The 16,126-nt window shown below is 47.7% G+C and overlaps 1 protein-coding gene across 4 annotated transcripts in view; it reads left to right on the forward strand.

The window, feature by feature from the left end:
• The window catches only part of EEPD1 (endonuclease/exonuclease/phosphatase family domain containing 1), a 241,346-nt gene that overhangs the window by 115,625 nt on the left and 109,595 nt on the right, over positions 1–16,126 (forward strand). For 2 of the 4 annotated variants that reach the window (XM_073809827.1, XM_073809828.1), the window contains one exon: positions 9,358–10,422. In XM_073809827.1, the coding sequence (XP_073665928.1) occupies positions 9,545–10,422 (878 nt within the window). In that variant the 5' untranslated portion in view covers positions 9,358–9,544. Of the gene's footprint in view, positions 1–8,448; positions 8,931–9,357; positions 10,423–16,126 lie in introns of those variants that run through there. The other 2 variants (XM_073809829.1, XM_033863150.2) reach the window with 2 other exon arrangements.

The following is a 16,126-nucleotide window of genomic DNA, read 5'->3' on the forward strand; positions in this document are numbered from 1 at the left end:
AAGAGGGATCAAGAGCCGGCCAGAGCTTTAGGAAACCGTGTCCGCCTAGTATTTCCCCAAGAAAGGCTAGTCCTGTGAAACCTTTCACATAGAATGTCAAACAAGCACCGCCTATACTGTTTCCTTCTGGAGATTCCCTGTGCCTGTTAGTAAATTGAAGGCTATGAGAAGTCCTGCGCTGATGAAACATTTCAATTTCTCTGATCTAGTACTTTCCAATGATGGAGCATGCCTTGAGGAATGTCCATGGTGCCTCTTAGGCTCCCTACCACATCTTTCCTACCCACTTTCTAGAAGCCAAACTTCCAAGTTTTTGTGTCTTTAGCTTATTCCTCGAAAAGATTGTAGCTTCTTCCAGCCTCACTTGCAGCTGAGGCAATTACATCCACTTGAGAGGCAGCATGATGCTAGGGAAGGAGCCCTGCCCCTGGATCCTAGGGGGTGATTCCCAGCAAGTTTCTTGGCCTCAAAAATAAAATGAGGATCTAGACTTGGTGCTCTCAGATCCCCTCCAGCTCTAAAATTTTATAATTCCTTGGACTGAGATTTTAAGACTGTGGTTGACCTTGGCCATTAAAATAGGTATTCATGTTCCAGATGCTGATCCTGTCACTTTGTTGTGGAAAAAATGTTCAATCTCTTTCATACTCCAGTCTAAGACTGGCTTAAAGCACTGGTTCCCAAGCTATGCACCGGAGTCATCTGGAGGTTTAACACATACACTGTTTAGGTCCCACCCCCAGAGTTTCTAATGGGATTGATCTCGGGGAGAGGGGCCTGGGCATTGGGATTTCAGCAAGTGCCCTTGGGGTTCCCATGCGCTGCCACGGTTAAGAACCACTGCCTGTAACACATGGTCTTTATACTGCAGCCTTTCTTGAATACATTCAGGGATTGTTGCCATATCTGAGCACCAGCTGGGCCTGGGGATGTATGACTGTATAGGGAACAGCTGTATCTTTGGCCATAAATAGAAGATACCAAAAAAACATAAACCCTCAAATGGAAAAGAATATAATTACATTTTAGCTTAATACTGGTGCGTATCAAGATTCTGAGCCCGAGATCACCGTTTTCTCCATGGTAAGAGATTAACAAATCTGAGAACGTGTTACGGTCACAGTGGCCCTGAACTGAGAATCTCCCCTCGACACAAAGTGATGGTCAGAGTAATGAAAAGGGAAAGATTCCCCACTGAGCGGTTCGATCGTAGTTAGTGCTGTGTCTGGGGCCTCCTAAATGTCTATTCCTCAATGCCACCATTGGATTACATTTTGGGAGATGCTCTTTAAGTCCTTCAAGGTCATTTCTTAAGGGAGTCATTCCTGGAAGTAGGGCTATGAGATCAGGGAAGAGATGATCAGGCCTTACTTTTCCAATACTTAGGAGAAATGTGGCTAAGAAAGAGCATCAGTGGCAACGGTGAAAGGCGAGAGAAGGCGAGAACCGGAAAAGTGCGGCATGAGGTTGAACTTGGCAGGGTGTGGACGATGGGGACGATGCTTCCAGGTGAGCCTGAAGCGGGAGTCAGGGCAGGGGAGGTCCCTGCTGCTTGTAGACGGATGACAGCCCCCCAGCTCCAGCCAGCGGCACTTCCTCCTCTGGCCCAGGGGCTGGCTGAAGGAGCCTCCTTCCCCACTCCCAGAAGTTCAGGGTCCAAGGGCTTGCCTGATTCCCTCTTCTGCCTCTGGAGCATCCTGTGCTAAGCGAAGCCTCCTAATTAGGCACCCAGAAATCAAAGTACTAGGCTCTACCAAGAAGAATGTTCCAGAAACCCTCCAATTTAATAAACAATAAAGAATAAACTGTTCTGTGAAAAAGCAGAAGTCTGAAACTAACTGCAGATGTTGCTTTTAAGGGGAAATGAATAAAGCAAATGGGAGCTGGAGTTCCTAAGTGATAACCATATCGCCTTTAAAAATTAATGAATATTATTTTCTGTAATAATAACAACTCTGGGCATTACCATCAGAAGAAACATAGTACCTCTGACGGTAAATGTTCTCCATTTTGGTACTGTAAATGGAGCCACCTCGTTCTGTTGGGACTTTGCTAGAATAATCTCTAGCCAAATGCTCCATAAGAAATAAAATGCCAGATGTCGGGGGAAATGACGAAAGCCTTCAACTGTCAGCCATGAAATGAAACCATTTATCAGTCAATAGACTGAGCTTTTTTTTTTAAAAACAATGTCTTTTTCTCTTTTTTTTGGCTGTGTTGGGTCTTTGTTGCTGTGCGCGCGTTTTCTCTAGTTGTGGCGAGCGGGGGCTACTCTTGGTTGAGGTGCGCGGGCTTCTCATTGTGGTGGCTTCTCTTGTTGCAGAGCACGGGCTCTAGGCGCGTGGGCTTCAGTAGTTGTGGCGTGTGGGCTTCAGTAGTTGTGGCACACGGGCTCAGTAGTTGTGGCTCATGGGCTCTAGAGCGCAAGCTCAGTAGTTGTGGCACACAGGTTTAGTTGCTCTGAGGCATGTGGGATCTTCCGGGACCAGGGCTCGAACCCGTGTCCCCTGCATTGGCAGGTGGATTCTTAACCACTGCGCCACCAGGAATACCAGACTATGAGCTTTTAAAGGAGGAATTTGATACAAAGAAACCCGAACTGGTACTGCCAAAATTTCATTCCTGCCTTTCAATCCACTTCCCTGGAATAAGGCCAAGTCCACTGAAGGAAGGAGAAATAACACTTCTGGGTTCCCTGGAAGTTGTGAATTGAGGTGCCTGTTTTTAACTGCTTTTGAGCTCTGTTGTGGGCGCTGATGTGAAGCCATTTAGTAATACCAAAGCAGATGCAGGCTTGCACATAAGAATGATTGGGAGCTGCTTCTTCTCAATATCCATGTATCTCATCAGAAAAATAGGTTCTTCTATTTCTAACAGCAGACAGTGACCCCTTGGCACATAAGCTGGCACATCTACAAACAGACAAATGGATTGTCAATGGGGAAAGTTTTTTACAATCCTTTCTATTTACTTTATTGTCATAGAAATGTTTTGATTAATCCACTTTAAAAACTTCATTTTGAAAAAAAAAAAAGTCTTCCTCAATAGACAATCCGAATAGGTCTGTATCTATTAAAGAAACTGAATCAGTATTAATACCCTTCCAAAACAGAAAGCACCAGGCCCAGATGAGTTCACTGGTGAATTGTACCAAACACATAAGGAAGAAATGATACCAATTCTCTACAAGTTCTTAGAGAAGATAGAAGCAGAAGGAATACTTCCTTAACTCATTCTATGAGACCAGCATCACCCTAATACCAAAGCCAGACAAAAACATTGCATCATTTTATGCAAAGGAACATTTCTGTATAGTATCATGATGTCAGTTAAGTTATGGCATCATTTGAGACCAATCATTCAGAGGTTAAAGAAAAAAAAGAATTGAGTAGTTTAAGTGTAGACATTATGAGCCTTTTAAAAGTCAAAAATTATTATAACTTTTTAAACTAGAAATGAAAAGGCCACTGAAGCATCCTACAGTTTTTAATTTCAAATAAGGTAGATATCAATTGCTAAAATCCACATAAACAAAAAGCTTCTTCTTTTTCTTTTTAACCGTAAAGAATTTTTGAGTTAAAAAAGTGAGAAAAATCACTGTATATTATCCCCAGCTGTGATAGGTACATTTCTTGCTATGACCTCATAAGGAGCCATTGTTATGGAATTCCAGGCACCTGGGTCCCTGGCTGGGCCTAGGTTTTTGGTCTGTCTATCCCAGGAAGCTAGCTTTCAGTCATCTGAGGGGTTTTCACCAAAGTTAAATCTTTTCCTCTTTGGCTCTTTGTCTGTTTTGCTTACTACCTTTACTCCCCCTCCACAGCCCCCCCATTCTTTCTTTTTCTCATTTTTTCATTTTTCTAATTTAAAATGTTTTTCTTTTTAGCTTTTCCCTGTTTTCTTGTTTTTCTTTCTTTTTCTTTTTACTTTCTCTCACTCTTTTCTTCTTTCCATTTTTTTCTCATTTTTCTTTCTTTATTCTTTTTTCTTTTTCTTGCTTTTTTCTTTATTGTGGGAGTGGGTACTGAGCAGAATACACAGTATTCCCTTCTATGGGATATTTCACATGGAATATGAAAACCTGCTCAAGAAACTCCTCATCTTCAACCCCATCAAGGGAAGCCCTTTAGAGGAAATCATAAAGGATTCATGGATGAACATGGGCCATGAGGAGGAACTAATGCCTTACACAGAGCTACTACCTGACTACAAGGATCCTGGGCAGACTCAGTTGATGGTGTCCATGGGCTACACATGGGAAGGGATCCATGACTTGTAGATGGGCCAGAAGTATGAAGAACTGAAGTGATGGTCACCTATGTGCTCCTGGCTTACAAAAGATCTGAACTGGGGGGCTATATCATTACCCTGAAGCCCGCTCCTTTGGCTAATCTGACCAACAGCTTGCCCTTCTTACCCATCCTGCAAAGTACAGCTAACCCAAGGCTGCAGAGTTTCAGTGAGCTTGCCATTCCCACCTTTAATTCTTACTCTGAGAGCAGCAGCACAGAAAATCAGTGGCCTGAGGGGCATCAGGAGTTAGGACGGAAGTCCAGCAGCACAGCCAAAGTACCTGCCAATCCCCTACCTGGATGGAGAAGACCACCCCATCACAGCCCCCGGCATGGCCCTGTGGTCTCCCCCTGCACCAACACACCACCAGCAGTGGTGGTGGAGCACACCCCAGATGGAACCAACCTCCCCAGGGGGTATCCTGCAAAGAAAACTCCCTCCACACTGGGCAGCTCAGACAGGTGCCTGGCCACCAGAGTTTGCCTGACAGTGCAGCAGCCAGGGGGCAGTGGGAAAGTGAAGGTCCTTCACCTGCATCTGCACCTGTGTTTCAGGTCAGCCAGAAAGAACCAGCCTGAAGCTGAAAGCAGAGGTAACCTCAGGTAGTCCAGGCAGTGATATAAACAAGAGAGCACATTGGGAGGTCAAGCGTGCTCCCTGCACTTTTCGTGGAGTCTGAAGATCATGAGATCCATGGAGCCCAATGAGATGGTGTGGGACATCAGTCAGATACTGCAAGAAAACAGCTGCGGGTGGGAGCTGAGCTGCTGTGGGTACACGGCCCATCCTCGAGAGGACTTTGTGCAGTGGAAGATGGAGGTGTGCAACCCGCCTGGCCTTCACTCATGGGGTTCAAATAAGAGGATATCCGGCACCTCCATGGCCTTCGAAAGCGTAGTCTCCAAGTTAACTGGCAGCTCAAAGGACTGCCATGAGGCCACTAGGGAGACAAGAGGAGAGGACCCTGGCTGGAGCCACAGGCCGGCCCCTCCCCTGCACCTGGCTGAACTTCTGAGGCTAGACTGTTACCCCCCCACCCGCCCTGCATTTCTCTTCTTCCCTGCTCTTCTCCGTCTTGTCTTCCGTGTTTGTGGGGGAGGGGAAATGGCTCAGTAGAAATAAACGCAATCAAAAAACATGTGCTAATTTATTGTGTTTAAACACAATCATTTTAAAAAACTACCCTGCTTTATTGCTACAGCTGTCACAAGACATTCATCGATCACTTGGCCAGAGGAAGGCCCTCGCCAAAATTCTCTCGTGACCCAACTGAAAAAACAAAACAAAACACTTTTCTTGGGGGAAATCAACGTCTGGTGAAACCATCCTAAGAATGAGACAAAGGTCAATGAATTGTAAAGGGGACAACATTTGGAGCTGTGGTATTGGCTTTTCTTGCTGGGAAAACAAGGCCTGAGGATCACATCTATATGATACATATTGCTGTGAGACAACCACTTCAGTATTTGTAAGCTTAAAACAATGACAATGTATTCTCTCTCATGACACCTGCCTTCTGCGTCCCCAATCCTAACTGGGGAATGTTCACTGGTCTCTTCTGTTAGCTCCAGACTCACCTTCTTGGACCCCTTTGTTCCCCTTCAGCTTCCTCCTCTCCACCCCAGGTCACATATCCATCCCCCCTAAAATTACTGTCTTTTTTTTCTCTTTGTGTTCAAAGAGCACTCCTTTTTATTTTTTGAAGATTCCCCCCAGTCTTTATTGAGGTCTAATTGAAGTATACTAAACTGCACATCTTAAAAGAGTACAGTTCTATCAGTTTTGACATACATACTCCAGTGAAACCATGACCCCTCAAACATTTCTATCACCCCCCCCCCAAAGTTTCCTTGTGTCGTTTTTTAATCCATTCCTCCATCATATCCCCAAGCAACTGCTGATCTGCTTTCTCTATATATAGGTCAGCTTGTATTTTTCCCTGGAATCATACAATATGTTCTCTTTTTTTGCATGGCTTCTTTCATTCAGTATGGCTTTGAGATTCTTCAATATTGTGGGTATTAACAGTTTGTCTTTATTGCTGAGTAGTATTCCATTGTATGGATATACCACAACTTGTTTATCCATTCTCTACTGGTGGATTTGGGTTGTTTCTGGGCTTTGGCTATATACCAAATTTCCTATTAAAATTCGTGTACAAGACTTTGGGTTTTATGCTTTCATTTCCCTTTGGTAAATACCCAGGGATGGAATTGTTGGCTTGTGTGCTAGATGTATGTTGAGCTTTTTAAGAAAGTGCCAAACTGATTTCCAAAATCATTGTATCTTCTCACACTCCCACCAGCAACGTGTGAGGGTGTCAGTGGCTCCACAGCCTCACCAGCATTTGGTGTGGTCAGTCATTTTAAATTTAGCCATCCTGTTGTGGTTTTTGTTTGTTTTAATGCACAGCAGTTCAGCTTTTGGCTTCATTTCTAAAAGGGGGAACACATGCTTATGTTTCTAGGAAACAAAACCAGATGATGCCTGTTGTGCCAGTGAAGTTAATAGTTCCCATCTTATTTTCCAAAGTGTTCTGGATTAAATAATAAAATATGTTCCAGCCCAACTAGCAATGCCCCCAGGCTGTCCATCCGTAGCCACAAAGGCCCATTAAGGCGTTCTGATCAACCGAGATTTCTTCCTCCTCTAAAGATATTTTTCTGTTAAACAACTTTTTTCCCCCTTATCACAACAGGATTACCGGAGGAAAGGAGTGGCATAATGTAGCCTAGTGCTAGGGTTGGGGAGCAAGTAGAGGAGGTAGAGGGGGTCAGACCAGGTCCTGATGACATCATTTGAGCTGGAAGCAGTCACGTGTGACATAGGTAAGATCTAGTCCTTAACTTTTTCTACACAAGAACCCGGAAATCCCTTGGCTTTTATGTCTAAGCTAGTTTGACTTGGATTTCTGTCACTTGCCATTAAGAGTCCCGACCAGTCGGTATACACAGTCAGCATGGCGATAGCATTTTGCCAAGCCTTGGCTGGCTCTCATTTCACATTTGAAGTGCCTCTGCGTTCCCTGAGAACTGGTTTTTGTTGACCTAGCCTGGGAAATTTAAAGCAGAAGCACCGGTCACATTGGTTGGGGATGAAACTTCAGAGGTCACTGAATACCCAGGATCAAAGTATTCAACGGTATCACCACACAGTTTGTTTAATCGAGTACTGTAGCTCCGTGTATCCACTGTAATGCTGCAGGCTCTTTAATCTTTAAATTACCATTTAGTGGTATCCAAAAACTCTTTTGAATTTTGGGAAGCATCCATCATGTCCAACGAGCACGTTCTTCCTCCTTAATAACTAGATTTAATACTTACAGAAAATATCCATATTTACTCAGTGCGCTAAACGTGCAAACGAGCAACGCTATGTGACCTATGTGAACACATCTCTAATCCGTGGTGCGCGCCGTCTCCTAGTAGCACAGAGTTGCTAGAGCTGTTTGAGGACATCTCCCAGTAAGCAAGGCAAAGGTAATACTCCACAGGAAGAAAAGAGGACGCCGAAACTGGGGGTCAGAAGTTAAAAAGATCCCATTCAGTCCTCTCTCGAACGTTCTCAGAACTGAAGCGAGGCCCCTGACCCGCAGGGGTGCCTCCCCCACTGGGAGTGCCCTCGCCCTGTCCCCACGCCCCAAAGACGGACTGAACTCGGGCTGGCGGCCCGGTAGCTTCCGCCGCGCCCCTGGGTGCAGCCCACCGAAAAGCAGTCGGGCAGGTCTCGCCCCGGGCGAGGCTAAAAAGCCTCCATCCCGCACAACCAGCCCTCGGTCCCCGGTAGCAACCCGGCCTCAGGAGCAGAGGACCCGAACACAGCCTCGCGTTGACCCGCCGCAGCTCTTCTGGCGTCGGCACCGCCTCTTCAGTCTCTAAATCCAGCCTCCGCGGCCCAGGGGCCGCTCCCTCCCCGCTGGGCCGTGCCTCCGCACTCCCCGTGCCATCACCACCCCCACACGCTCTGGCCAGCCCTCTCCCAGCACAGGCCAGCCTCTCACACTCCTGGGCCCAGCATTCCTCCACCTCGCGTCCTGGCCCCGCCCCCGCGCTCTCGGGTTTGGAGCTCCCAGGTCCGGGCCTAGCGCTCGGGCCCCGCCCCCACGTGCCCCGGAGTCCGGGGGAGGAGTTGGCACTCGGGAGGAGGCGTGGCCGTGGTGCCAGCGGAGGCGCGGGCGTTGCGGCCGGGACTTTGGTTTTGACACGGACGGCGAACGGGAGCAGTGTCTGTGGTGCTGGGGTGTGGACGCGGTTCTTGCGGATCCCGCGTTCGAGTCGGGGGCAGGACTTTTTGTCTGGATCAACGCAACCGCGGCAACGCAGCGAGTCCTGGTGTAGCCTCAAGACTTGGTGCAGCCGCAAGACTTGGTGCAGCTGCAGCGGCCGGATTTCACCGCCGCTGCCGCCTCCGCAAAGCCCTGCAGCTCCTGCCGGTTCTGGGAGAGAGACTCTTGAGAGTTTCTCCAGCAGAAAGAGCTGGGACCCGCGGCCCGAGGCGGCGTGGGAGGGATCCCGCGGCCCGCCCCTGACCCGCACCCGCGTGGGCCGTGGCTCTGAAGGCGGCGGGCCAGCGCCGTCCTGGCCTCAGGCCTCGGAGCCGCAGGTGGAAGGAGGAAGCCCTGGAGGAGCGGCTGAGAGGTGGGGCGCCGGAACGGCGGCGGGTCTGGTAGGGGGCGATAAACCCCTTCTCCGTGCCCGCACTAGTGAGGACGGAATTCCAGAGTTGCTGGTGGCGCTGAGTGCCAGATGGGGGCTACCGAAGCAGGGGAGATGGCCCCAGTTCTGGGAGAGTTGAGAGAGGCAGGGACGAGAGGTGTAGGCTGACGGGGATAGGTCCCTTTCCAAGAGAAGCGGCTTATAGCGTTTTTGGACCCCAGTGTGATAAAAATTGGACCTCACCAGAAATCCTCATGGGCCAGCCCTCTTGTATGTGTGTTTTCAGAGGTTCACAGACAGGCATCAGCCCTGGACTCCTGGCTAAGAACTCCAGCTCTAGGTAGGGAGCGCTAATGCAAACTGATTAACTGACTCAATCGATTTGTATGTTTATTAATTTGTTTTCCAGGTGGCCAAGTGAAAGGTGATTTGGACACGCTGGGCATGGCTATTTAGTGTTTGTCTGTGGTAACCATTTCATGCCCTGAATCCTGCACCTTCCCTTCTGTGCCTGTGAGCTCTACTGCGCTTCCTTCCTAGCCAGAGAGTTCTTCTGTGGTGGTGAGGCCTTCCTGGCCCCTTGATCCTGGCCGGCCATGGGGAGCACCCTGGGCTGCCACCGCTCCATCCCCCGGGACCCCTCGGACCTGTCCCATAGCCGCAAGTTCAGCGCGGCCTGCAACTTCAGCAACATCCTGGTGAATCAGGAGCGGCTCAACATCAACACGGCCACGGAGGAGGAGCTGATGACCCTGCCTGGGGTGACACGTGCGGTGGCACGCAGCATCGTGGAGTACCGCGAGTACATCGGTGGCTTCAAGAAGGTGGAGGACCTGGCACTGGTCAGTGGCGTGGGTGCCACCAAGCTGGAGCAGGTCAAGTTTGAGATCTGCGTGAGCAGCAAGGGCAGCTCGGCGCAGCACTCTCCCAGCTCCCTGAGGCGGGACCTGCTGGCGGAGCAGCAGCCTCACCACCTGGCCACCGCCGTGCCTCTCACCCCGCGCGTCAACATCAACACAGCCACCCCGGCTCAGCTCATGAGCGTGCGCGGCCTCACGGAGAAGATGGCCGTCAGCATCGTGGACTACCGCCGCGAGCACGGGCCCTTCCGAAGCGTCGAGGACCTGGTAAGGATGGGCGGAGTCAGTGCCGCCTTCCTGGACAGGATACGGCACCAGGTGTTTGCCGAGAGGTCCAGGCCCCCGTCCACCCACACCAACGGGGGCCTGACCTTCATCGCCAAGCCTCACCCCAGCCCCACCTCGCTGAGCTTGCAGAGTGAGGACCTGGACCTGCCCCCAGGGGGGCCTACACAGATCATCTCCACTCGGCCTTCGGTGGAGGCCTTCGGAGGCACAAGGGATGGGCGGCCCGTGCTGAGGCTGGCCACCTGGAACTTGCAGGGCTGTTCAGTGGAGAAGGCCAACAACCCTGGGGTGCGAGAGGTGGTGTGCATGACGCTCCTGGAAAACAGGTGAGCACAAGAACCACCAGCGGTGTTGGGTGTGAAGGCAGCTCTTGCGTGGCCTCATTTGTGCATGCAGATGAGTGGATTTTGTGGGGGTAGGGAGAGAGCACGATTTTTAAATCAGTGTTCTTGAGGCCCCAGCTAGTATCGTGCAGTGTTCTGAGTGGCTGAGCTCTTCTTCTGCTCCAGGATTTTCTGAGTACAGCTGTCTGGGCTTGAGGTCTGTATCTTGAACATGGTATATCTGAGATCAGTTCCTAACTTCGGGGTAAGTGGAGATTGTATTGGTGTTACTGCTTTGGAGAGTATAGTTTGGCTTACAAGACTTCATGGGGTTCACACCAGATCAGGCACTCGGAGCCTGGGAACTATTGCAGTTTTGCATGTATGAAAGAGCTACCTGGATTTCTTTTTCTTGGGAGGCAAAGTCACATTCGTTCCACCAAATATGCATATTTGTGTGCAGAAAATCATCTTCAAGGCCAGGTATTTGCAAACACACGTGCTATGTATATTTACCAAAATGCTGCGAACGAATCACTCTTCATTCTTTTCCTTATTTAGCCTGAAGTTGGTTTTTAGGCTCACAGTTGCAGCCCCAAATGTATGTAACCTCTCCTGTCCCAGAGTCAGAAAAGTCCAAGCTGGAGTGTGGTGAATATTGGCCAGATTTTCCCATTTGAACCGTAGAAGATGAGAGTTGTAGGATGGGCTCTTATCACTGAGTGTTTACATTATTCACAACACTGCTTTCTGTAGGAACTTCCGTTAACCCTCCCTAAAACAAAACAATATTATTGTAGCAGTAACTAACCACTGTTAGTGCAATAGTGTATTATATAACATAATCAACTTGGGGAAGGAAAGAAATGTTTCTAATGGTCCCTTCCCGGGCAGAAACCCTCTGATCCCGGTCTGGAGGGAATTGGCCGTGCCACCCCCCGAGACACAGTATGTTTAGGGCCACTCGCTGCTTTCTTTTGCCCTGAGCTGTTGGTGAGGCCGGTGAGGTGGCAGTTAGTGACATGAAGTGACTTCTCGGCGGGAAATCACAGTGCATTGTGGCAGAGCGTCAGGATAAATGAGTGAGGAGAAAACCAGGTCACAACGTTTCCCTGGCACCGTCCCACTGGCATGCTCCGTCACTGAGGACTGAGGGACCTTGCACCAGCTCAGGGAACGGGACCTGGGGAACCCCTGAGTGCTCTTCCTGCACCGCCATGTCCTCTGTTTTGCAGCATAACTCACTCCTTTTGCAAAATCATCTAGTTCACAGGTGAGAACGGGACTCAGCCTAGGACGTACTTGTCGGGAATGGCTTGGCAATTGTTCTCTCCATCCGTGGCTGCATGGGTGTATGTATGGGCAAGGAGAAGGGAGGAGGAGGAGGGCTAGCTGTTTAATTCCTATCATGAGTTTTCCTAAGGCTTAGTTTGGGGGGTGGAGGAGGATGAATCAGGATCTGAAGTTGCCCCAGTAAGAATGATAGACTGGGTAGCCCTTGCCCACTAACTGTGACAGAGTTTTCAAGCGTGGTCTCTGGACCAGCATCAGCAACTGACTCAGAAATTCTGGGTTTCTGTGTGTTCACGCACCCACTGGCTGGTTCTGATACGCACTAAGGTTTGAGCCCCGTTGTGCTGTGTATCGACAGTCAGCTATCCCTGTGGCTTGCCCTGTAGAGCGCCTTCCCCTGCGCTGGCTTTTCTGACAAGGTCTGTGAGTCCAGGCAGAGCTTTCTAGGTACTGTCTTCTTTGGTTGTTCTGGTCATCCTGTTATTCAACCGTATGATGTTCTTTCTGGCCAGAGTTCGAAGAATTTATTCAGATTCTAGAACAGATGAATGTAAAGGGTAGAAAATGGGAGAGTGAGCAAGAAACAGCCGACCTCAGAGTGGGCTCCGATCTGCAGGGCAGACCTGGGGCAGCCAGGGGCACACCGAGGAAGAGCGCTAGCTTGTCCAGCGAGGGATTTGTCCTGGTGTCTCTTGTTTGGATTTCCTCGAGGGGTGATGATTTGTTGAAGGTATTTGACTGCTGTCCTCAGGTGAGAGTGCAGGAAGAGCTTACCGAAACCCAGAAGGGTGTAGAAGGGAGCGTCTGGGAGTGACTTTAAATGTGACTTACGTCCCCATCACATTTCTCACACTTGGCCACATCTGTTGTCCTGTGGGTTGGTGGTTCCTTTTGCCTGTTCGCGACGTGTTCAGTATTCTGGGTGCTCCAAGCACCTTGTTAGTGTCCGGTAAACCTGAAGTAATTGGCTTAGGGCTTGACCCCCTGCAGACCTGGAGTGGGTCCATTTGCCTGTGTGGCTCTCCTAGGGCACCAAAAGATGCCTGGCTGCGATCCCGTGTCCTCAGAACAGCAGTGCACGTTCTCCAAGAGCTGTGTTCATCCTGATTCACAAAAATGTCTCGCATTCCAGTTGATCCTTTTATGAGTAAGAGGAAACACATTTAGTTGGATCAAGAATGGATGCATGTAATTTGTTGTGTGGCTGTTAATTTTCATACATACATATATACGTAGTACAGGAGTTACCTGACTTCTGGGTGTGCCTTCATAGTTTCCAACAGCTTTCACATTCATTGGATTTCTTCAGTAACTCTGCGAAGTAGGTAATGCATGCTTTTATTAATGAGTCTCCATCTCTGGGTGAGGAAACTAAAACCAAAGAAGTTAAATGACTTACCTCCATCCCACAACTCATTAGTGACTCAGCTGGGACCAGGACCCAGAACCCTCTGACTTTAGACCCATGCTCTTCACAGGCGTGCCGTTTTGTAAGCACCTCACCTTTACCCTGCCTCTTGTTCAGGCATCCCACGCTCTGCCTAACCAAGGGCACTTGCCCAATTGTGTACTAGTCCCATTTTCTTACATTAAATCCATTGTAAAGGAAAAAAAAAAAAAAAAAACCCAAAACGAAAACCCTTGGCTCCACCTCTTAATGTGTTAAACTGATGAAATTCCTTAACCTCTCCAAGTCTCAGTTTTTCCATATGTTAAATGTAGCTAATGGGGAAAAAAGCCCACAGAAACACAAACGCTTGGGCACTTCTTTTGCAGAGAGAATAGCTGGCTCTTGTTTTCCTTTCTGTGGGTTTGCTTTAGTAGGTGGGGGACTAAAGCATGCCTGGGTGGGGCTCTAACGGGATAGTCTTCCCGTTAGCCCTGAGATGCTGCTGCATTGGTGGACAAGTGTGTATGAGTTACAAGAAATCATGTTTTGCACATGAAGCCTGAGATAGGACAGCAGAAAGCTCGATGATCACACGATCACCAGGAGCCTTCAGGGACGTCACGCTATGGCACAGAACCGATGGGTTTCATCAGATTCCTTTGCCAAATCTCAGTCTTAGGCAGTGTTTTTCCTTGTTTTCAGTATTTATGGAGCAAGACTAAAAGAGGAATGCTTCTGCTAAATACTCTTGCAAAATTTGGTGGCAGCCCGCCTATGGAATGAAGATTGTTTCTTTTTTTTCTCTTCCAGTTTTACTGAGATATAATTGATACACAGGACTGTATAACGTGTACAGCATAACGATTTGACTTACAGACGTCATGCGGTGATGACCAGAATAAATGTAGTGAACATCCATCATCTCATATAGATACAAACTCAAAGAAATAGAAAAAAACATGTGTTTTTTCCTAAAGAAACATGTGAGAACTCTTAGACTTTACTCTCCTAACAACTTTCATGTGTGACACACAGCAGTGTTCATGATATTTATCATTTTATACGTTAGGTCCGTAGTACTTCCTCATCTTTTAACTGGAAGTTTGTACTTCTTGACCACCTTCCTCCAGTTTCTCCTCCCTCTACACCCCGCCTCTGGTAACCACAAATCTGATCTCTTTTTCTAAGAGTTTGTTTGTTTGTGAGGTATAATTGACCTACAACACTAGGTTGGTTCCTGATATACAACATAGCTATTCGATATTTCTATGTATTTCAAAATGATTACCATGATAAGTCTAGTTATGATCTGTCACTATTCAAAGATGCTACATAATTGTTGACTGTATTCCCCACACTGTACGTTTCATACCCGTGACTCATTTATTTTGTAATTTGCAGTTTGTACATGTTAATCTCCCTCACTTACTTTCTCTCCCCCTGGCCCCTTCTGGCAAGCATCTATTTGTTCTCTGTATCTATGACTCTATTTCTGTTATGTTTGTTAATTTGTTTTCTAGATTCCACATATAAGTGATATCATACAGTATTTGTCTTTCTCTGACTTATTTCACTTAGCATAATATCCTCCAATTCCATCCATGTTGTTGCAGATGGCAAAATTTCATTCTTTTTTATGGCTGAGTAATATTCCATTCTGTGTGTGTGTGTGTGTGTGTGTGTGTGTGTGTGTGTCTGTGTGTGTCTGTGTGTCTGTGTGTGTGTATAAACAATATCTTTATTCATCTATTAATAGGAACTTAGGTTGCTTCCACATCACGGTTATTGTACATAATGCTGCAGTGAACATAGGGGTGCATATATCTTTCCAAATTAGTGTTTTTGTTTTCTTCAGATCTATACCCAGGAGTGGAATTCCTGGATTATATGGTAGTTCTATTTTTCATTTTTTTGAGGAACGTCCATACTGTTTTCCATAGTGGCTGCACCAATTTCCATGCACCAACAGTGCACGAGGGTTCCTTTTTCTCCACATCCTCTCCAGCGTTTGTTATTTGTGGTCTTTTTGATGATAGCCATTCTGACAGGTGTGAGGTAGTATCTCATTGTGGTTTTGATTTGCATCTCCCTAATGATTAGTGATGTTGAGAAGGTTGCTTCATTTTTATTTTTTGTTTTTTGCTGAGGAGTTGTTCTATTTTGGAAAGTCCCTTTGGTTTCTGAAAGCATAAGTCCTGTGGGAGCTGACATAATCTCCAAAAGAAATAAGGAGGTTTAGCATCCCACTTGTACATTTTCCCCATGGCCTCCGTCAGAAGGGAACGTGAGTCTCAGAGTCTTGAGCCTTTTTACGGTCTGAATCTGTCTTCTTGCCTCGTGTTTGTTTGCGATATCAAAGCACAAGGTGAATTAGTGCCTGGCAGTGCGCACTCATTGTGAAAAAAGAGAGTTTATCAGACTTGATTAGTAGGCTCAATATAGACGCAACCCATCTTGTCGTTTGATTCATTCAATGAAAAACACCTGTTGAATGGCTGCTGTGTACGTGCATATGCTGAATTCCAGAGTTAGACTGGCCCTGTTTTTAAACCAAGTTAAGCAATGTTAATCAGCTTTTATGGCTCAGCCTCAAAACAGTCTGAAAAATCCATACATTTTATCAAAAGTCACTGAGTAGGACTGATACCTGGTTGAATTTTTCCTTTAAGAATAATGGGCTCGGGGCTTCCTTGGTGGCGCAGTGGTTAAAAGTCCGCCTGCCAATTCAGGGGACATGGATTCGAGCCCTGGTCTGGGAAGATCCCACATGCCGTGGAACAACTAAGCCCGCGCACCGCAACTACTGAGCCTGCGCTCTAGAGCCCGTGAGCCACAACTACTGAGCCCACGTGCTGCAACTACTGAAGCCCGTGCACCTAGAACCCATGCTCCGCAACAAGAGAAGCCACTGCAATGAGAAGCCCGCGCACCACAACGAAGAGTAGACCCCGCCCGCCGCAACTAGAGAAAAGACCGCGCAGCAACGAAGACCCAACACAGCCAAAACAATAAATAAAATAAATA

This window comes from Tursiops truncatus, chromosome 9 (assembly GCF_011762595.2).
Source record: "Tursiops truncatus isolate mTurTru1 chromosome 9, mTurTru1.mat.Y, whole genome shotgun sequence".
Classification (NCBI taxonomy): Eukaryota; Metazoa; Chordata; class Mammalia; order Artiodactyla; family Delphinidae; genus Tursiops; species Tursiops truncatus.